Source organism: Monocercomonoides exilis, assembly GCF_001643675.1.
Source record: "Monocercomonoides exilis strain PA203 chromosome Unknown scaffold65-413564, whole genome shotgun sequence".
Lineage (NCBI taxonomy): Eukaryota > Preaxostyla > Oxymonadida > Polymastigidae > Monocercomonoides > Monocercomonoides exilis.
In genome coordinates, this window is record NW_027150610.1 from 97,108 (window position 1) to 119,668 (window position 22,561).

General features: G+C 37.5%; 4 protein-coding genes across 4 annotated transcripts; 3 read left to right on the top strand and 1 right to left on the bottom strand.

The window, feature by feature from the left end:
- Positions 1-446: 446 nt before the first annotated feature.
- On the top strand, positions 447-4,163 carry MONOS_14943 (putative DDE superfamily endonuclease; the record flags this gene model as incomplete). The annotated part of the gene is made up of 5 exons (XM_067867787.1): positions 447-651; positions 1,038-1,683; positions 2,595-2,665; positions 2,728-3,224; positions 3,305-4,163. The coding sequence occupies 5 exons, from the start codon at positions 447-449 to the stop codon at positions 4,067-4,069; spliced, it is 2,184 nt and encodes a 727-aa protein (XP_067719162.1). The 3' UTR covers positions 4,070-4,163.
- A 973-nt stretch (positions 4,164-5,136) lies between these two features.
- On the top strand, positions 5,137-6,612 carry MONOS_14944 (Rab28b; the record flags this gene model as incomplete). The annotated part of the gene is made up of 5 exons (XM_067867788.1): positions 5,137-5,338; positions 5,412-5,630; positions 5,700-5,781; positions 5,851-5,950; positions 6,140-6,612. 5 exons carry the CDS (start codon positions 5,137-5,139, stop codon positions 6,473-6,475), a joined length of 939 nt encoding a protein of 312 aa, XP_067719163.1. The 3' UTR covers positions 6,476-6,612.
- Positions 6,613-6,732: 120 nt separating this feature from the next.
- MONOS_14945 (uncharacterized protein) lies at positions 6,733-9,428 on the top strand (the record flags this gene model as incomplete). Its single annotated transcript, XM_067867789.1, has 2 exons — positions 6,733-7,020; positions 7,104-9,428. The coding sequence occupies 2 exons, from the start codon at positions 6,733-6,735 to the stop codon at positions 9,426-9,428; spliced, it is 2,613 nt and encodes an 870-aa protein (XP_067719164.1).
- Positions 9,429-9,444: 16 nt separating this feature from the next.
- MONOS_14946 (putative E3 ubiquitin-protein ligase RBBP6) lies at positions 9,445-16,479 on the bottom strand (the record flags this gene model as incomplete). The annotated part of the gene is made up of 8 exons (XM_067867790.1): positions 9,445-9,462; positions 10,697-12,534; positions 12,787-14,540; positions 15,094-15,321; positions 15,441-15,565; positions 15,798-15,831; positions 15,982-16,075; positions 16,311-16,479. 8 exons carry the CDS (start codon positions 16,477-16,479, stop codon positions 9,445-9,447), a joined length of 4,260 nt encoding a protein of 1,419 aa, XP_067719165.1.
- Between the last annotated feature and the right edge of the window lie 6,082 nt (positions 16,480-22,561).

Below are 22,561 nucleotides of genomic sequence, written 5' to 3' on the forward strand. Positions count from 1 at the left end.
GGTGATTTATTAACACGAACTTTTTTAAAAACCCGGACTTTTTTTTTAATAATAAGTTGATTTTTCCCACTTTTTATATTGTTTTCAGTATATAAGGAAAAATCAATGACTGAAATTGTCGATTAAATTTCTATGCATAATCTCTGATGGGGGGGGGGGGGGGGAGAGAGATGGGGGGGTTAGCTCCTCCATCTCTGATTAGTGCCTCCCCTGAGGAGATTAGGTGATAGCAACGGGGCTAATTAAGTTAGAATTTAATCGAAAACATTTTTTTTTCTATTTTTTTTCATTTCAAAAAAATTATTTTAATAAAAATTAAAAAAGATCATTACCAGAATAATTTTTCAATGAGTGTTGTGAAAATTAAAAAAGAACGTGGACAGTCAATTCTTCGAGAAAAAATGATGTCATTCGAATATCGAAGAATTGAAAATCGATTAGAACGCATGGCACGCATAGTTGCTGATGGACATGTCAGAATCGTTGATGCAATAAATACCAAAGAGTTCTCTCGTTCAGCAATAATGAGAGCAGTTTCAGCAGTTGGGAGCTGCAGAGATGTTGGAAAATCTGGAAGGCCAGAGTTATTCAATGAAGATGATAAAAATCCTTTTGTTGCAGTTATCAAGATTGAAAATTTATCAGGAACAAGTTTGAAAGCCAAGAGAACAAAAAAATAAGCTTGTTTTCATCTTTATTTTTCATTCGTTTTTCATTATTAATATTTTACAGATGGAATCCATCCTTTCCGACAAAAAAAAGATGTTCAGAAACTGAAGTTGATGAAAACGCCAGTGTGTCCAAGTCATATCCATATCTATTCGCAAAAAGGAATCCAGAGCTAAAAACCTCAATGCCAAGAAATGTGGATATCCAACGTCTTTCGGTATCCAACCAACAAGTACTTCTTCCTTTCAACGAGCTTCTGCAAAATCTTCACAATACACACCATTATTCACCTTCTTTAATCTTTAACACCGATGAATCTTCACTCCGCTTATCGGATTCCTTCAAAACTTTTGTGATTCACTTTTCAGGAGTTCCAGCTGGATTTCACACAACGCCCACAAACATGCCAAATGCCACTTTGGTTGTAGCAGCTGCTGCAGATGGATATTCTCTCAAAAGCGTTGTATTGTGGCCATGCCACAATTTACCAAAGGAAATGCGAGTTCTTCTGAGCGCGAACATTGATGTATGGGATAACAACGATGGATGGATGACGGAAAGCATATTTCAAAGATACGCAGAAGAGGTTTTGTTAACTGGAATCATCGAAAGAAGGAAAATATTAATGAAAACCAATGATAGATGTCTTCTGCTTCTGGATTCTCACTCTTCTCGGGCTCAGCCTGACATATGGCAGAAATTTGCTGACAACAACATTGACTTCGTCACTTTTATTCCTCACAGTTCACACATCACACAACCTCTTGATCGTGGTGTGTTTGCAGTCTTCAAAAAATGCATCAACTCTCTATACTCTGTTCCTCCAGATTCTTCCATTTCTCTTCGACGTGAGGCCATCTCCAACGTTCTTCCACAAGCTCTTCAGACAGCATTACTTCCTGCAACTGTTGTTTCTTCGTTCAAGAAAAGCGGCGTGCTTTCAAATGAGTGGCATTCAGTACTATCAACACTTCCAAAGGAACCTTCAGTTACGCTCAAAAAGAGAACACATAGGTTTGATTTTTTTGGAAAAATTATTACTGAACAAAAATTTCTTGAAGAATGGAAAAAAAAGGAAATGAAAGAAGATATGAAAAGAAAAGAAAAGAAAAAAGAAAACGAAGAAAAAATTCTTTTCGAAGCTGAAAAGCCTAAAAAAAAAAAAAAAGAAAATTTCGCAAATCAAACATTTTGAATGATGATGTTTTGGACGATGAATCAAAGCATAAAAATTCCAGAAAAATTATGAAGAAAGAACTTGTTAATTATATTTATTATTAATCATTTCAATTTTTATTATCAAAATATGATTGCTCGAAAAAAAAAATATTTTTTATTTCTAACCAAAATATAAAAAAAGTTCGGGTTTATAAATCACCCTAAAGACTTGTTTCAGCATATATGAATATAAAGAAAATTTTGAGTTCACTCTTGTTGATTCAAAAATTAAGGGTAAAACAAAAGTCCAAAAATATATTATTTGTTTCATATGGGAAGAATCCTATTTGTTAATGAATTTTGTTCCACTCAATTATTTCTTTTATTTTATTTTAATATTTTCATATTCTTGAAAAAAATGAATGAAAATGTTCAATAAATAATAATATGATAAGAAAAAAGTTCGAAGCAAATTCATGAATTTTTCATTGTTGTAAAAATTCTTTATAAAAAAATGATTTGTTTCAAATAATTTGTTGGTTTGATCAACAGAAACAAAAAAGAAAAATTCTTTTCTGGCTTTTTTCTTCGAGATCATTGGCATTGAAGATAATTACATTTTTGTCACGTTTTTTATAAAGGAAAGCGATTGCATTGAAATTGTTAGAGTTTAATTTTCTAAGATTATCAACGATGTTTATATTTATCAATTATTCATTTTATACAAATCTTTGTTCGATAAATATTACGTTTTTTGCAATAAACAGAATGACAATGCGCACTGAAGATAAGCATATCGGTGAGTTTCAAAAGTTGACACCTACAGAGAAGTTTTTAAGTTTGCGCGAAAAATTTAATGGCTTGATTGTTCAGCTTCATTTTATTTAATGATCCTTTAAGAATTGTTTTCTGAGCTTGAAGATTGCGATGAAGAAGAGCAGAAACAGAAGGTCAAAATCGAAGAAATGTCCAAAGTGATGGAAGTGATGGATAAAGATGAATTAAAAACTGTTATCACGAGATGTCTGTTCAATGAAATAGATAAAATGATTGAAAAAGAGAAAATTACGTTGGGAAAAGCAATTTTGTTATTGAAGCGCGTTGGATATTGCAAAATAATGAAAAGTGCATGGGGAAGTTCTTTTTTTCATTCTAAATTGAACGGAAGATTTAAAGAGATGATTATTGATGAATATAAGAAAAAAGAAAAAGTCGAAGCGCTGCTGGCTGATCTTTGTGGATGCTTTATTTTTCTTAGTTATGACTTCTCTTCAGAATTACTATCGATTTGTATTCCTTGCCTTCTGAAAGTTGCATCGAAGAAAGAGGGAAACGTGGAAGCTCAAAAAGAAGTGGAAATGGCTTTGCTGGCTATGTCAAATATTGGACAATTTAAAGTGTGTCGAGCTGGCTTGATTGCTTGAGTGCAAAATTATTTTGTTTTATTAATTTATTTTTATTTTTATTTTTTGAATAGGAAATGAAAAAAGAATTATTTTTGAATGAAATCAAAGATATCATCCAACATCATCAGGAGAATCACAATCTCACAAAGCTTGCCTATCAATGTGCTTGGGAGTTTATGATGGACAGATTTGCGAATGACAAAAGCTTGGAAGAACTCATCGTGAATAAGCTGCATTTTGCTAGAGAGACAGCGAGAGAACTGGAAGAGCTTACAAAAAATGTGGACTGGAAGAGAGAGAAAGAAGAGGAAAGAAGAGGAAAAGAAGGGAAAGAAGTGTTTATTATCGGGAGATGGTTATCTGCAATTTATGATTTCTTTTATTTGAGCAAATTGTGGAATGAAGAATTTTTTGAACTCATCAGCAGCATTGTTCAGGTGCAACAAGTAGCTATGGTTAATTATAGAGAAATAAGCGTTTGGTGTATTTATTCATTAAGAGATGCAACAGAAAATAGAAATGTGGAAATTGATGACATGTTGAAAGGAGGAGCAGTTTATATTATGCTGGAAGAACTGAAACAATCATCTTTGAATGATGAAATTATGAAGGATTGCTTTCGTTTCTTTTTTGAAATTTCAGAAAAACTGAAAGAAGAGAAGGTGAATGAAAAGAAAGAAGAGGAAAGAAAAGTGACAAAAATGGAGATGTATGAAAAGATGGAAGAAGAAGGATACGAAGATATCATTGCAAGCTTTCATGGAATGATTTCAATTCGCTTCAAATATGATCATGGAATATCAAAAAATATTTCTGATTATTTTGCCAATGTTTAACCAAATTCTTTTTATTTGATTTTGTAACTCCGAAATTGTTTTATTCTTTTTTTATTCATTCAAAAAATGATTTAAAAAAATTGAATGATTTTTATTTTTAATTTTTTTTTTCTTTTTCATCAAATTCTCTAAAAAAGCAAGTCAATTATAATTGATTTCTCTCCCCCTCTTTTTTTCTCTTTCTTCTTTCTCTTTGGTATAGAAAACTATTTTTGTTGTTCATCTAATTTTTTGTTTCATTACCCTTCACTTCCATCCCATTCATTGTCTGAAAGAGACAGAAAGCCAATTAATAAGAGAAGCACGCTGTCTTTCTTGTCGAAATAGAATGAAGAAGAAAAGAAATATCACAATCATTGAAATGAAGATCGATATTAGTGAACATGTAAGTCAGAGTTTGAAAATGAGGAAGAATGAAACGAAAAAGTTGAAACAGAAGATGAAAATAAACAGTTTGAATGAAATGAATAAGATGCATATGTTTATATTTCTTTTCTTTTCTTTCTTTTTTTTTTTCTTTTGTTTTTTTTCTTTCTTTCTTCTTTCTTTCTTTCTTTTTTGGATTATCTGTAAATGAACAGTTAAAATTGAAAGTATCAGCATAAAACACAAAAAAATTATTGTTTTGAAATGGGACGAAAATTTTTTTGCTTTTTGAATTTTGTTCCACATGGAACTTTCAAAGATTTTCCTCGATTTTTGAATATTTCTATATTATACTTTTCATGTGAATGTCAGAAAAATAATCAAATGATTGCAGTTAAAGTTTGAAACAAATTATTGATTTTTTCATAAAAGTGAATATTCTGCCCCAAATAATAAATATTAAAAAAAAAAATCATATGCTTGTATACATCATATATTAATTTTTACGTTAAATTTCACTGCTATAGAATAATGTCTGTTCAATTTCTTGGATAAAGTCAATATGGTGAAATGTGTTGATCCGAATGTTTAATTTTTTCAACTGGATTTGTGTTTGTGGTTTGAAAACCATTAGTTCTGGGCAAAGAATAATTCAAGTCTTTTTTATTATTTTGTCAGCTTGATTGCATAGATGTATAAATATGTCAAAAAAGAGAAAAGATGATTCAGATTCTGAAGATGAGGAAATTGACATAAAACAACATAAAGTAATATTTCTTGGAGATGGAGCAGTTGGGAAAACATCTTTAATTTTAAGATTCGTGCAAAATCGCTTTGATCCGGATCATAAATACAAGCAAACAATAGGACTTGATTTTTTTATGAAACAACAACAGTTAAATAGTATGAATTTGAGTATTTTTGCTTTTTTTGACGACTAAGCCTTATTCTCCAATTGAAACAATCTGCTAAACAGAAACAAAGCAAGCTGTACTTCAATGCTGGGATATTGGTGGGCAGACCATTGGGCAAAAGATGATTAAAAGTTATTTAAGAGGGGCTCATGCAATATTATTTGTATATGATATAACCAACCCTAGCTCATTCAAAAATTTGAAGCAGTGGAAAATATTTGTGGATGAAGTATTCAAAGCGTCTGATTCACAGCCAATTCTCGCGCTCGTTGGAAATAAAGGTGTGCAATATTTTCATATTTGCTTTTTCATTCACTTTTTTTTTTAACATTTTCCAAAAACGGGAAAAGTTGACATTGAATATCAACGAGAAGTTTCTGAAGAAAAGCATAATAAGTTCGCAAAAAAGCATAATATGAATAGATATTTTACGTTTGCATTAAAAATTTATTTCCAAGATTGCAGAAAAATTTAAACTCAAAATCATGATTTATATAACAGCTCAGCGCTTACCGGGCAAAATGTGGCTCCAATGATGCTTAGAGTGGCTTGTCAACTGAGTGGAGTTAAAGTTACGTCAACTCAACTCGAAACAGATTCAGTATGATTTTTTAAAGAAAGAAATTAAGATTTAATGAATAATTTTCTGATCGAATATTTCACTTTCTTTTCCTTTTTGTTAAATGTACACCTTTTAAATTTATTGCTTTTTCTATTTCACCCCCCCCCCCCCCCCCCCCCCCGCCCCCCACCTCTTAATCTTAATGGTTTATCATTCCCCGACGGAAAGTCTGCACCCGCTGTTGCAGCTATTCATCGCTTCGGTGAGCCGGTTGAAAGTTCTCCTGATGTCGAACAGTTAGCTTTATCGTCTTCTTCTTCTCCTTCATCTTTGCCTTCGTCGTCTTCGGCTCAAAGTGCTCTGCCTTATTCAAAGGGAACGTGGAAAGACGCTGATCTTAGGGCGGCAATGATTGATTCACTGAAAGACAAGAAAGACGCAAAAAAGAAAAAGAAGAAGAATTTGGATCAAACAGAAAAGAAAAATGAAGCTAAATCAAAAGAAGATAGCCATATTGAAAAGACCGAGGAACAACAAAAAAGCGAGAAATGTATAATTTTGTGAATAATATTTATGATTTGTTGAATAGAAAATTCTCATTTTTTTGTTTGAAAGTATTTGCAGATTAGATTTTTTATAATGTCAAATTAACTTGTTTAACACGTCTTTTTTTAAAAAAAAGAAAAGAAAAGAAAAGAAAAGAAAGAAAAAGAAAAAGAAAAAGAAAATAGAAAAAAGAAAAAAGAAGCGTTCAATCATTGAAATTGAATTTTTCGTGATCTCATTTTTCCCCAAAATTTTTTTATGTCCATATCATAAATATGGACGATGGACCACGAAGGCCTTTGAGCAAAAAAATAGTTGCATTATCACAATTAAAAGTAATACGCATGGCTGTAGTTCCTTGTGTAATTTGCTTATTCCTCATTTACCTTCTTATTGTGAAGCTTACTGTAAATTACATTATTCATCCCCACACCGAAATTTTTGACCCATGCATGAAGTTTCTCTTAAAATATGGTGCATTTGATGTTGTGGAATTTCGCATCGTTAGAGATAATTCTGTTTTAATGCAAGACCTTGAAATAATTCCAAAATTGAGTAGAATTGTGTGGAATTTGTTGTTTTGAAAAGAATTCATTAGTTTTATTTAAATTTTATCGGCACAAACTTTTCTCTTGCTTTTTCAAAGGGAGTTTCGGATTCAGATACTTTTAAGAGATACTATGAAGGAAAATTAACTCCAAGAGCAACTCTTCATCCAGGGCGTAACCTGCTTCTAACTCCGTTGTTTCACTTTTTCTTTTGGCCTTTAAATGGTCTTGTAACTCTTAATCATTATTCTTATTCAACCGACAACATTGACCAATGGAAGGCGATGCAAAAGCAAACATCAATGTATTATCGCCCCGTGAACATTTCTGAAGCTGTTGAAGAAAGTATTTCGTGGGAAAACACCCTCGAAATTTGCAACGTCTGCCACATGTTTTCGCCGAGGTTACGGAAGCATTTGTATGCCTCACATATCTTATCGACTTCATCCGAGAAAAATGAAAGTGCAAATAGCACCATTAAAACTTATCTGGCATCGCCATTCGTGCATGTCTACGACATCCTTACAAGTTCAGCTTCTCCGCTCGAATTTCCTTTTGCAAGCTTTCCTCGTTCGCGGCCCTTCCGTGTCGCCACATTCGACCTCTTTCTTCCCTCCATCTTCTCATTTCACGACGCCCCCTTTCTCTCTGCCCTTTCCTCTGTCTTGCAGAGCTCAGAAGCACGCTCCTATTTGGAGACCCCTCTGTCGTTGTCTGCTGTGCCGCTGAAGAAATTCTCCCGCGGAGCATTTGACTCGTCGCTGCACAGTCCACAATTTCAAGGAGCGCTCTCTTATTTGAGCGATGCCTTTTCTTACTCCACTCTTTGCACGCATTTTCTGTCACTTGCAAAAACTGCCCTGAAAAGCATGTATAATTTTCTTTCTTCCTCAATTCACTTCTCATTTTCACCAAATCCTCAACTTGCGCCTTCTTCCAATGTTGCAACTTCATCATCATCATCATCATCATCATCAACTTCTTCTTCTTTGTCCTCCTCCTCTTTCTCTTCTTCTTCTTCTTCTCATCCCTCCTTCCTCATGCGCTGGCTGCACAAGCACTTCCGCATCTTCTCTGTGTGTGCGCGCAGTCTTCTTCTCGTCTTTCTCATCAAAAACATCACTCGCCTGCTTTCGCGCGTGTCCACACGCATCTTCATCACATCGCCCCTCTTTCAGGCTCATCTGAACGACACACTCGGAACAGCCAGCGATTCTCCTTCTCCTTCTCCTCTTTCGCTTCCTCATTCTCTTCCTCATTCTCCTTCTCCTTCTCCTTCTGCTTCAGAACAGTCACAAACAGAGAATGCTGTTGATATCAACTCTTATTCTGCCACAGTTTCTGCTTCTTCTGTGTCTTCCTCTTCCTCTGACTCTGATTCTGCACCAGTTGTTGATGCATTTCTTCCTCTTCCTCCCCATCCTCCCCATCCTCCTCCTCCTCATCATCATCAACATATCAACCACAACCACACCCATCATCATAATCATCATAATCATAACCATCATCATCATCATCACCATCATCACTCCCCCCAGCAATACCCTCCCTTCTTCTTCGGCTGCTCCCTTCTCTCGATCTCCCGCACCTTCCTCGCCACACTCGAAATGGCTGCCATCTGCTTCGTAGCTGTCCCCCTCGCTCTTCTCGTTGCCACACACGTCTGCGCTCCATTCTCCTCCTCCTCCGCATTTTCTGCCCTTCTCCTCCCGGTCTTCCTCCTCGCCTTCATCCTCTGCCCTTCCTACTCCTCTTCCGCCTCTTCTGCCTCTGACACCCACTCCGTCTTCGTCCAGACCACGTTCCGCTCTTCCAAAACAGAAGAGCTTTTTGCCTCTGCCTCCACTATGGTGCTGGCATTGCAGCTGTTTCTATCTGAGTCTGCGCCAAATGGCTTTGATTCGCTTCTGTCGCTGTGGGCAGCGGTGGCCGAGGGGGTGCTGTGTGTTGTGTGTTTGGTGTGTGCAGACAGCGAAGACTGCATCGAAGGCGAGGGAAATGGAGAAAATGAAGTGAATGGAGTGAATGGGGTGAATGCAGAGGGAAACAATGAAAATACACAAGGGAATACAGGAAATACAGGAAACGCAGGAAACACAGGAAACAATGAGAATTTAGCAGGAAATGGAGGAAATGGAGTGAATGTTGGAAATCCGCCTTCGAATGAGAACAATGCTGGCCATGAGGCAGAAGACGGCGGAGCACTTGCCGAAGAGTCAGATGATATGCTTCCTGAGACGAGCACAGAAGACGATGAAGATGAAGAAGATGAGGAAGACGAAGAGGATTTGAGTGGGATTGCAGTGGAGGCTGGCTTGGAAGGCGATATTGCTTCGATTAACGTGTCGATCATTCGGCTTCATCCTTTTCTGCACATGTTGAATGAAGACGAGCAACATAATGGAGAGCTTACAGGAAATTGAGTGAAAAGTTATGAAGTTATTGTTGTTGAAATGTCTTATTTCATTATTATTATTATTATTATTATTATTATTATTATTATTATTATTATTATTATTATTATTATTATTATTATTATTATTATTATTATTTTGAAATTGTTATGATAATGTTTATTTTTCTTTATCTCTAATACACGTTTTTTTTAAAAAAAAAATACAAATGATTTATATTTTATATATTGAAGATAACTTTATGATACACTTTTTGAATTATTTTTGAACTATTTTTGAAGAATTTATTTTTAGGGTTTCAGATTTGAAAGAAACAATTTTATTTTATGCACTGCATATCAAATTGAAATGCCCGATGTCTGAATGTTTTGATTTTTATGCGTTGAAACTTGTTTCCATATTGTTCTTTATTTTTTATTTCATATTATTTTTGAAGAATTCAGAATTTTGTTAAAAGAGAGAGAAAAATTTGAATAAAAAGAAACACTAAAATGCAAATACGGATGAATCTTTGTTTGGAAAATATCAAAAAAAGAATCAGAAATTTGATGAAATGATTGATGATTATGTTTTTATTAAAAAATGAAATTTTTGTTAAAATTTATTATAATCTTTAAATTCATAATTTTTTTGTCTTTTTGTTTTTCCTATTATTTTTTTTTTAAAAAAAGAAATATAAAAAAATAACTTTATTTCAACAAAAAGTAAAAAAAATAAACAAACTATATTATAATTCATTCATAGAAAAAATAGCATTTTCAACATCCATTTATTAAATAACGATATTTTCAATAGTTATGCAACTCCATTGTATGTTAAACTCATTCATCACTATTGGGAATACAATTTCAATCATTTTTTCATACACATCTTTAATTCACAAGCACCCTAACAATTCAATTTTATAGAAATCATTCGTTTTTTTTATTATCATTCATATCACCTTCTGATTGCACATCCTCTGATTTTTGTAACATATCTGTCTCTTTCTGGCTGTCATCTTGCTTTTTCTCCTTCTCCTTCTCTTTCTCTTTCTCTTTCTCTTTCTCTTTCTCTTTCTCTTTCTCTCTTTCTCTTTCTCTTTCTCTTTCTCTTTCTCTTTCACTTCCATTTCTCTCTTCTTTTTGTCTGTCTCTTTCTTTTCTCTCATCTTTTCTATCACTTCTTCTATCATCTCTTCGATCTTCTTTTCTCTCATCTTTTTGCCGTGTCTTTCCATCGCTGCTTGAAGATGCTTTGCTTTCATTCCTTGCTTTGCTCTCTTTATCTGCTGCAACGCTGCTCTTTTGCCCTTCTTTTTGCTTCTCTTTCTCTTTCTCTTTCTCTTTCTCTTTCTCTTTCTCTCTCTCCTCTCTATCGCGTGTTGTGTGCTTGCTTCGACTTCTATTTCGACTTCTGCTTCTTCTGTGCCTGTCTCTGCTTCTGCTGCGTCTCTTCCTCTGCTCTTCTTCTCCTCCTTTCTCTTTCTCTTTCTCTTTCTCTTTTCCCCTTTCTCTCTCCTTTTCTCTCTCCTTCTCTCTTTCTCTGTGACTGCTGTGTGCTCTTCTGCTTCTGCTTCTGCTTCTGTTTTGCGAGTGGCTCGCCTTCTTTTCTCTTCTTTCTCTGCTTCGTTGTCTGCTCCGACTCCTCTTTCTGCTTCTTTCTCTGCTTCTTTCTCGACTTCTGCTCTTTCTGTGCCTTCTTTCGCTTTCATCCCTTTTACTTCGATGTGACGACGACGAAGAAGAAGAAGATGATGATGATGAATGGTGTGTCTTGTCTGATGCCCTGCCTTCTTCCTGTTCTTTTCCACCTGATTGGAAGGGCTGCTCAGATGGATGCGCACTCTGCCCAGCACCGTCTCCGTAGAACTGCTGCGAAGACACAGGCACAGACGACCCACCCCATCTGTCTCCCTCTCGCCCTCTCCCGCCCCCTCGCTCGCTCCCTCCGCCTCCTCCCCTCCTCCTCCGCCCTCGCCCTCTCCCCCGCCACATCCCTGGCCCACTCACTCCACCCACTCCAGGCACCCCAGGCACCCCATACCCCCATCCGCCATTCCCATATCCCTCACTCATTTCTCCCTCTCTGTCCCCTTCCCCTTGTCCCATTTGCCCCCCTCTCCTTCCCTCTCCCTCCTCTCCCCCCATCCGCCCTGCCCCTTCGCCATACACACTCCCACTCCCACTCCCACTCCCACTCCCACCCCCTGCCCCGCTGTTGTATCTGCCCCACCCCTGCTGCATCGGCAGAGGCGCATAAGGCGGCAGATAAGAAGGCATCCTCCCCGACGGCTGATAAGGCGGGGGTGGATAGCCAGGCGGTGCACCACTACCACCACTGCTGCTGTTGTTGTTGTTGTTGTTGTATCCAGCTGCATACGGCGCCATCCCACCCGGCATGCCATACACCCCTCCACCATACCCCTGCCCACCTGCTGCATATCCTGTTGCCTGCTGCTGTTGTTGTTGGGGCAGAGAAGGATGAGGAGGAGGAAGAGTGTGAGGAGGAGGCATCCCATACGGCGGAGGCGCATACGGCTGATTGTATGGCGCATATCCCCCGCCATACGCTGCCCCGTATCCGCCCTGCCCCGCTGCCTGCCCGCCGCCTGCTGCTCCACCCGGCGCAATGGCTGCCAATGCCCCATTCGAATAGCCAGCCCCAGCTGCCATCGCCTGCTGTGGAGGTGCCATCTCTTCTGCCTCTCCTTCTCCATTAGACACCCTGCTGTCTGTGCTGCTTTGTTGCTCTTCTCTTTCCTCTTTATCTTTATCTTCCTCTTCCTTTTCCTCTTTATTCTCATCATCTTCTCCTTCTGTCTGCTCCTCAATCCTCGATCGCTTCCGCCCAGCTGCCTCGTCTTCTCCCTTTTCATCATCACTTCCATCTTCTTCATCTTCATCTTCCTTTTCCTTTTCCTTATCATTTTCATCATCATCTTCATTTCCACTTTCTTTTTCCTTTTCTTCTTTCTCTTCGCTTTCATTTCCACTTTCGCTTTCGCTTTCTTCTTCTTCTTCTTTCTTTTCTTCCTCTTCTTCAGTTTTGTCTGTTTGTTCGCCTTTTCCCATTTCTCCTCTTCCTCGCTTCCTTTTGCTCTTCTTCCCTATTTCTTCCATCAACTGCTCAGATGCTATGAAATGCAATCAGATCACAATTAAAAAGAAAAAAGAGAATGAACAAACGAACAAATAAATAAAAGTGATGAAGAAAAGAAGAAAATTGATTGACAGTTATGATAATCAAAAAAAAAGTTGAATGATATTGTCTTGCTTTGTTGTTGTGAAATAAAATCGAAAGAAGAAACAAAAAAATTCTCCAAATCCAAAATCACATAAAATAAACAAAAAAAGAGAAGCAAATGTTTTCTGAAAAAGAGCCATACAATTGTGCTTGCTGTCCTGCTCGTCTGCCTTTTCCTGTTCGGCTGGCTGCATCTGCATTGGCATTGGCATTGGCATTGGCATTGGCATTGGCATTGGCATAGGCATAGGCATCTGTGTCTGTGTCTGTGTCTGTGCTTGCATTGGCATAGGAGGATATCCTCCTTCTGCTCCACTTGCACCAACATATCCAGTCCCATTCACATTCACATTCTCATTCATATTCAAATTAGCATTCATATTCATATTTGTATTTGTATTTCCATTTGTGTTGATATTCTCAACAGCACCAGGCGCATTCGGAGGAGGGGCATATCCTCTGCCATAGACAGGGCCAGCTGCATATGGCTGTGCTCCGCCATATCCTCCTCCCACGCCTCCTCCTTGTCTTCCTCCACCTCCTCCTCCAATTGAAGGAGGCGGATACAAAAGAGGAGGAGCGTGTTGTGGCGGCATCTGCTGCATCTGCTGTGTGGGCGGAGTGGGCGGCAGAGGAGCATACGGCCCCATTCCTCCGTATCTGCCTGGCGGAGGAGCATACGGCGCCTGCCCAGTCACTCCGCCCATCCGCTGCCCACCCCCATAATACGGCCCTGCTGGCGGGGCACCTGCCATTCTACCTGGCTGAACAGGTTGAACAGGTTGAACTGATTGCAGCGGCTGTGCTGGTTGCATTGGTTGCATTGGCTGAGTTGGCTGGATGGGCTGGATGGGTGGTCGTGCAAACAGCGCCTTTCCTGTCTGCCCCATCTGCCCTGTCATTCCTGTCATTCCTGTCTGTCTTGTCTGCCCAAGCGTGTCTCCCCTCTCCTCTGCTGTGCTGCCCAGCCCTCCTTCGCTCAGCGTCCGAGGCGCAGACGCAGGCACCGACGGCTCCTTCTCGTTCAGCTCGGCCAGCAGATCCACATCTTCGTTCTGCAGCTTCTCCAGCGCTGTCAGCCGCACCGACGGTGACGGCGACGGAGATGGCGACGCCTGCCGCAGCTGCTGCCCAACGCCCATTCTTCCTCCGCCTCTCGTCCCTGATACACCTGAAACACCAGATACACCTGGGTGTGGGGAAAGGAAGGCCCTTTCATCCTCTCCTGGTCTTGCTGTCATTGCTGCTGCCACATTTGATGAAGCTGAAGAAGATGATGATGATGTGCCGGGTGCCACCACAGACAGGCTCGCCATGGATGGGATGGCCAGCGTGCGCAGATACTCCGCTGCCCGTGCCTGCACCGCTGCGTTCGGCTCGATCTGTGCCCGTGTGATGCCTGCCCCGCACACAGGGCAGCTCGGCCGCGCCGGCGGACGCATGTTCTGAAACCCGCACTGCCGGCAGATCACTGCCCCGCAGCACGTCATCGTCACTGCATCCTTCATCAGCCGCCGGCACAGCGGACACTGCAGCTCAGCTGGCACCACAATTGGTGCTGGCGCTGGTGCTGGTGCTGGTGCTGATGCTGATGATGGTACAGGAACAGAAGAAGGGGCAGATGATGATGATGATGATAATGAAGGCATGGAAGGTTGAGTCATCATGCCTTCTCTTCCTCCTCTGCCCATCCCTGAAGCACCCCGTGTGGATGCTGCCTGTGTCTGCGGTGTCTGCTGCCCCAGCAGAGGCTGAGTGTGCAGCGCAGGCGAAGAGAACGAGTCGTCCATCGGCCTGTTCCACCGCCTGTCCTGTGCCCGCACAATCTCCTCCACATACTGCCCGTCCTGCCCCACCAGACGCCGCTCAGACGGATCGAAGTCTTCATCCCGCCGACTGCCCCAAGAGAAAGAGAAAGAGAAAGAAAGAAAGAGAGTCGGATGTTTATATTCATTTGTTGAATGGCAGAGTGTCCGACACATATAAATATGCAGATGGAGCACATTGCACATTGCACATTCAAATCACCAGTTTTGTTTGCAGTCATTCGTTTTGTTCACCAAAAAAATAAAATGAAAAAAAGAGAAAGAGAAAGAGAAGAAAAAGCACAATTCCATTCCATTGATGCATCGCCAGTTTCAAAAACATAAAAAAATAAACACACAAAAATGAAAATGATGATAATAATAAAATAAAAAAGGAAAAAAGAAAGGAAAGGAAAATGCAAATATCCGATTGAAATAAAACAGCTTTTGCAGCAACACTCAAAAGTCAACAGAAAACTCTTCGGATGGCCAGCAAAACTGCCAAAGCCAACAAAAATGGCTGGCAACTGTCATCGGCACTTGTCATTCTCTTGTTCTGCTGCCATCACACAAAACACAAAATAATAAAACAAAAACTGCAAAAAAAAAAAAGGCAAATGCCCAAACAGGCGCAACAGACACACTCCACCACTTTGATGTGCGAGGCAGGGATTCCTGACACTGTCGAGAGCGGACAGTTCATCGTGCTGTGCCCCCTCCCCCCGCACCGCCCGCACACTTCGTCTTCTCCCCTGAACCCTCCTCCAAAGCGCCCGCCAAACCCTCCTGCGCCCCCACCTCCGCCCAGCCCTCCACCGCTCCCTCGCCCCGTCGCCACCGTCCACTTGCTCCCCAAACGCCCTCGCAGCGGCCTGGCTCAGCAACACACAGCACCATTTGCACACAGCACAAGCGCCATCCACAAAACAAAACAAACAATAAAATGGAAGAAGATGAGAAATAAACAATTTCAGCAAATAGCTCCACAAACCGTTGGTTCTGCTGCACAAACACATCTGTGTGCTTCTTGTAATAGTCCTCTTCCTCCTCTTCTTCCTGCGCTGCCCCCAGCCTTTGGCTCTCCAGATGCTCTGCTCGAATCCGCTCCTCGTTGATCTTTCAATTTCAGCCCAATCCAGGAGAAAAAAAAGTGTTCAGGAGAAGGACAATCAAATCAAAGGAGAACAAAGAACGAGAAGAAGAAGGAAGAAAAGAACAATGGAGCGCACATCAAATCCAAACACCAGAGCGCAAATGTTGGAGAATACATGTGGAAAAGAGTTGAAATATAAAGCAGGCAATCCTTTGTGAAAAAAAAGAAAAATGTGAAGCTCAACAAAAAACACACAAAAGATGTCGGCCGGGGCTTTGGATCCACATCTCTTCAATTCAAGCACCATGCCAGCAGATAAGGATCAACCCGCAAAATAAATAGCGTAGAGCATTGGAGTTTGCATCAAAATGGAAAAACATAACGAGAAAACGGAGAGAAAATCCAAATGCTGAATAAAAAGTGGGTGAAGCATCCAAACCGAGCATTCGGAAGCAGCGTTCGCGAGTTTGCAGAGGGCACACGCGAGACAATCACCTGCGTATCGTGCGTGAGCAGTTTGTTGTCTCTGTACTCTGCAGCGACCAATTTCATGTTGCAAAGCACAAACAAATAAGTTTTAACAAAAAGGATATGACGAAAAGCAGCCACAAATGTTGATGCCATCAAACAATGACGTGAAGAAATAAAAAAGAAACTCACAGCGAAAAATGGAAAAAAGCCAAAAAAACAAAAAAAAATATTTTTTCTCTCGTAAAACAAATCAAATCCCGGCTATGTGGCAAACACAAACTTCGCCACGGTGCACACCTTCGCCAGAGTTGGCATCCACAATGCGCAGATCGCCTTCCCCGAGAGGGATTTTCTCCTTCGTCGCAATTTCTTCTTTCAAGTCCCGCACGCTTATCAAAAACCCTGAAAACCCAATCGAGCTGAACCCTTTGTCTATCTCAAAACGGTAGTGAATCACGTTCGTCATGCTTCAAAACTGCCGTCCAGCTCCTCGAAACAAAAATTCTCAATTTTTTTTTCAATATCTCCCATACTATGAATTATTTCTGATCGCCAATAATTATATTAATATTTTTTTTTTATTTTTTCTTTCATTTATGAATCAAAACAATTTCATACTTTTTGCGCAGTTGAAGAATTGAACGCATATCATCTAGAAATGATGAAAAGAAAACTTGAAAAAAAAAAAACAGGTGAAATAATACGATAGAAAAGACAAACAATCTTTAATGAGAATGAGAGAAGGATTTTCACAATTCAGAGGCACTCTTTGGGAAGATTTTGACAATTCACATATTCACCTTCCTGTGTTTTGTTGTGATTCCCATTTGGTTCATCTCGAGTTTAGCATCTCCATCTTCTTTTATTTTGCTCTATCTTAAATAATCTTGAGAGCTTGACGAAGTCATTAGCCTGATAACTTAACCCCAGTTATCGTCCTTTTTTCTGAAGTTGCTTCTTAAAGTGCGATTTCAGAAATCTCACTTTCCAATTGCTCTGTGGTATTCACAACTCGAGAGAGTGTTGTATTTTCAACTGCGTCAGTGAATCTCATGGGCAACATATTTGATATCCTTTTGTGCGGTGTTTCATCTTTCAACCATCAAAGTTGTCATTTCAATGGCTTCTTCAAAGAGATGAACGGAAAACAAATTAAAGTGTGTGACACAATTTAACAGGAGAATCTTCATTTTGTGAGTAACATGATGGAAAGGAATCATTTTCCGCTTTCAATTGGGCATTTCTTCTTTGAGAAAAATCTTTGAGTGATCTTGTTTCGTCTGCTTGAGTTTATTCTATCCAATATCTTTATTGATTTTTCCATATATTTCAAACTCTCTATCTGGTGATTATTATCCATTTCATGCTTTGTTACAGAAAAGAATAACCCGGATTCTCGGTTTAAATCTATTGTGTTGTGGTTCGTCTGAATGTTTGGTTTCTGTATTGTTCTTTCATTTAACACTTGAATGTGGTTGTTTGTTGCTTGCCTATTGGCTGAATGAAATGCACGCCCTTTGGAAAGAATGCCAAAGAGATATTTAGCAAGTGTTATTGAAAAAAGAAAAGAAAATTTTCTTCATTTCTTTTTTGTTTCAACTTTTGCTTTTTTGCTTTTTTTCTCACATTGAAGTGTGAATGGAATGAGAACGAATCAGTGCAGAGATGGAAGAACAAAAGAGATTTTCAGAATTGAAAGCAGAGAGGAGAAAAATTATTAACGACACTAATTTTGGAAGACCTTTCCATTCGGAAATCTCCATTTCCAGAAAAAGAACTCCACAATTGGATTCTGTGTTCCTTTGATTCTTCTCAATCTTTGCATCAGAAACTCAAAAAGAAAAAAGCAGTCTTCATGTTCATTTTCAAGAATTGCAGCACCTCCAACGCAAATACAGACACTTTCATTCTCAGCATTTTTTCAAGGCTTGTTTCATCGTTTCAGATCCTCTATTTCACAAATTTACTCACTTCTCTTGCTATGTCTCTGAAAGAGCCAATCACTTGTCACTCCAATCCTCCAATAATGAAGAACAGCTCATCAGACACTTCTCACAATAACCTTCTCTGGAAAATATGAATTTTGTGTAGTTTGATTCCATTCTCCAATTATCCATTCCTTTTTTGTTTCTTTTCCTCCATTGGCTTTCTCTGGTTTTATCCAATTCACACTTCTTTTCAGTTTTCAAAATCCATTTTAGGGTCAACTTTTTAATGGGACTTTTTCCTTTATTGGCACTTATTTTATTTTCGACAACAAAAAGCTGAAAAGTGTAAAGTGGCTTTCAGCATTTGGATAACCGATTTTAACAAAGTTTATTCAATTTATTACCGGTTTGTTTTTTAATTTTTGTTTATTATTTAACGAGATATTACGTTTTTTTGATAAATTTGAATTGGTTTTTCCCACTCAACCAAGCATTTCCAGAAAATGAAAAATACTGTTTTCAAAAGCACCAACTTTAATCTATCTGTTTTTTAATTCTTTTTTTGACAAACATTTTTTTCGTGTTATTTTTGCATTTCATTTTTCTAACAACATGCTAACATAAAACTGATTGTTTCTTTGTAAATATAATGATATGATTAAAATAAAAATGTGACATGAAAAACATATACTCTTATAATGAAATGTTATAAAAATAGAACACAGTTTTTTTCTATATGTCTAGAACAGCCATATGGTACCAACAATATTTGATCTTCGATCAAACTTTTGTGACATTGTTAAGTTCTTGACAAATATAAAAAATTAATGTTTTATATTTACAACATTTCATTATAAGAGTATATGTTTTTCATGTCACATTTTTATTTTAATCATATCATTATATTTACAAAGAAACAATCAGTTTTATGTTAGCATGTTGTTAGAAAAATGAAATGCAAAAATAACACGAAAAAAATGTTTGTCAAAAAAAGAATTAAAAAACAGATAGATTAAAGTTGGTGCTTTTGAAAACAGTATTTTTCATTTTCTGGAAATGCTTGGTTGAGTGGGAAAAACCAATTCAAATTTATCAAAAAAACGTAATATCTCGTTAAATAATAAACAAAAATTAAAAAACAAACCGGTAATAAATTGAATAAACTTTGTTAAAATCGGTTATCCAAATGCTGAAAGCCACTTTACACTTTTCAGCTTTTTGTTGTCGAAAATAAAAAAAGTGCCAATAAAGGAAAAAGTCCCATTAAAAAGTTGACCCTATATTCTTTTTCAAAATCCATATTCCCCATCATCTTCTCTTTCAAAGTTTTGTCACCGAGAACTTCACTTTACAAACACAACAAAATGAATTCAAGGGAACTTCAACCTTTTTTTATTTCACAATGTTTTTCCCTTTGCTTTTTGCAGCATTTAGAAGACAAGGAATTTCCATTGTCACTTTTTGAACTTGTTGATTGAATCCATCTTTGTCAACGAAAGATAGCATTCACAGAAATCAACCAAAAGCCATTTATTCTTTTCCTTTTTTCCTCCTTCTTTTTCGACAGTCATCTTCCCAATGTCACTTTGAAAGAAGAATTCAACTGGAAATCACACTTCATATTTTTCAGTCTTAATTGTGTCCGAAACACTTTTCAGAACAAAGGCTTTGCACAGTGATTGTTTCTTTTTCTCAACCATTTTGCATGTTTGATTGCAAATATTTTTGAACGAAGCTTGACAGAGTTCTGCTTTAATCATGTCATTTTATTGTTTATTCATGTATTTTTTCATTTTCAGAAGAAAAATTTTCTTCATGGATTTTTATAATCTTTTTTCATATTCTGAAAAGTGGTTTTGCCAAACAACAAAAGATGAAAAATTTTAACATATTCCGATTCAAATATAGTTGATTTATTATTGAAAGAAAAATATACAAATTTTCACATCATATGGGTTATTATTTTTGAAATCATATTTTTTCATTCAAAAAATTCGATTCGAAAATTTTTCAAAAGCATTAACAACAAAACACCAAAAATTGAAAATTTTAATAAAAAAATATTTTCTTTGTTGTTTTTGTTTAAACATTTGTGTTTAATATGGTTTTGATGGAATTTTTCTTAAAAAAATTCAAATTCTCTATTCAATAACAAACAATCTTTGAAAAATCAACACCACGAAAAAATATATGATTTCAAAAATAATCACCCATATTCATTTAACAATTCATTTAAACTTTTCCAATCTTTGAAAAACCTTTCGGATGGATATTTTCCGTCGATTTTTAAAAAGAAATTGAGCCAACTGAAATAAAATATGTACTCATATTTTTTTTAATGAGTAAAAAACCCGGTACAAAGTTAAAAAACCCGGACTTTAAAACAAAGAAAATTTTTCTTTCATCAAAACATTAGCTTTGTTTCAACTGATTATTGACTGATGAAGCATTTGGGTGATTTTTTTTGATATCATAAAAAATTCCGACGTTTGATCAAAAACAAATTTAATTAAGGGTTGGGTTGAATCGAAAATATTTTTGTTTAATTATGCAAAAATATTCATTAATATATAGTTATTATTTATTATTTGTTGATTTTAATTTGTTTTCAATTGATTTTATTACATATTTTGAAAAAAATATTAAAAAATTATTCGAAAATATCGAGAATTCAATAAACAGAACAAAATATTCGTTCAATCGTTAATACATCCAAATATAATAGTTTCATTCACGTGATTAATCAATTACTAACACAAATATTTTTTTAATAAAGTTACAGCAAAGAAACATTTAAATTGATTATGAAGATCTGAAAACATTTGTTGATAACAAATAAATTTCAACAGTTTTTGCAACCAGTTCCCGTCATGCTGTCCTAAATTCATATTTCTCTCTCGAACACATTGATTTCCTGCTGTTCTGAAAAAACTGAAAATTTTCCTTTCTTTTCAAATCCAATCAGCTTTTAAAGAAATAACTATCTCCAATTTCCGTTCCAACTTTTTCACTCCCACACATTCCATATGGATTCACTGTTCAAACACTATCAATATTCTGGATTTGGAGATATCCTGCTTTCATTCATTTTCATTCATTTCCACCTCCTGCCCTGAAAACAACACAAAAACAGTCAACAGATAAATATTCATATAAAGAAAAATAAATAAAGAACAAACTGCTCTTCGACTGTTTTTTGCCAAACACACTCATTTCCACAGCCATCATCATTCCAAAAATAAATCAATCTCTTCATTTCAGTCTCAGAATGGTCAAATTGCAGCATGGAATGCATCTCCACAAAAAACATTGTATGTCTCACTGGAGGGTCTTTTCAGCCCGTACACATCGTGGTGGCTGTCCAGAGGGGTTTTTTCCGTTTTTGGCATGATCATCTCCTTTAATAATATTCTCAACCATCCAAAGAAGAATAACTCGTTTATCTCATCAACACCTTGCACATGAGGGATATTGTTCAGAGAAGAGATGAAAGAGGATTATTTGTTGCAGAGGGAAGGAATTGAGAGTTTTATGGAATGTTAATGTTTCGAGAGTGGTTTTTGAAAGGAAGAAATTCTGAGACAGAGGGATGGGGAAGAGCAAGCGGAGATTTGGAGAAAAGTTTGTTGTAAATATGTAGGTAAGTGGCTGAGGATGATGAAAGAGGACTGATTGGTGATTGGAGAAATGGATTTTGAAGAGAAAGAAAAGAGTGTTAAAGTGGGCAAGAAGAAGAATATTCTGAAGTGTTCAAATGGAAAAGGGTGTTTTTTTTGAAGAAAAGATTTTATGGAAGAGAATGGGAAAGATGAAGAAAAGGAGGGGATTGATATTTTCAGATGATTTTGTGAGCTGAATGGAAGAGGGGAATGGAAAAGAAAAGAAATTGAGAAATATTATCATTTTCGATTTTTGAGAGGAATGGAGAGGAAATCGCAAAATGAAATTCAATTGATTTTGGAAAAATACAGCAAGATTAATTTCCACAGTCTGTTCGTCACAAATATTGTGATTGAATTTTTTCAAACCAATCTGAAGTGTATACAGCGAGACAATTTGGCCTATTAACGACTTCACGCAAAGCGTCCTCGTCATCTTCTTCAGAAACGCCAGTTGACTGATTGCGCATTTCTCTATCACCGCATATATTCAAATTTTTCGACTTGAACTTCGTCTTCACCTTCTTCTTCGCCTTCTTCTCCTTTCTCTTTGACATTTCTTCACATTTCGCATTGGATTAAGTCATCGATATTCAAATTTGTGTTTACTGTTCAATCGGCAGCTTGATAAACGCACCAAAAATAATATTGTTCGGATTACCTACTCTCAACAGAATCATCATCATCAATGCCTTCTGTGGGATTGCTGGATGTGCATTTGAACTGCTTTCTTCTTTTGCAGCAGCACATCCAACTCTGCTTCAGTACTTCGTTCGGCTTCCGCGCTCCGGCTATGCTGAATGGAGTGAATGAGGCGAATGGGCATTGAATGAGAAATGGAAGTGGAAGAGGGAAGGAGCTTCAAGGCACATTACGTTCATCTGCTCGCTTTATGACACTGCCAAGAAGCGAAGAGAGAGGAGTTCAAGTTCAAATGAAAGAGGCAAAGAAGGTGGATTTC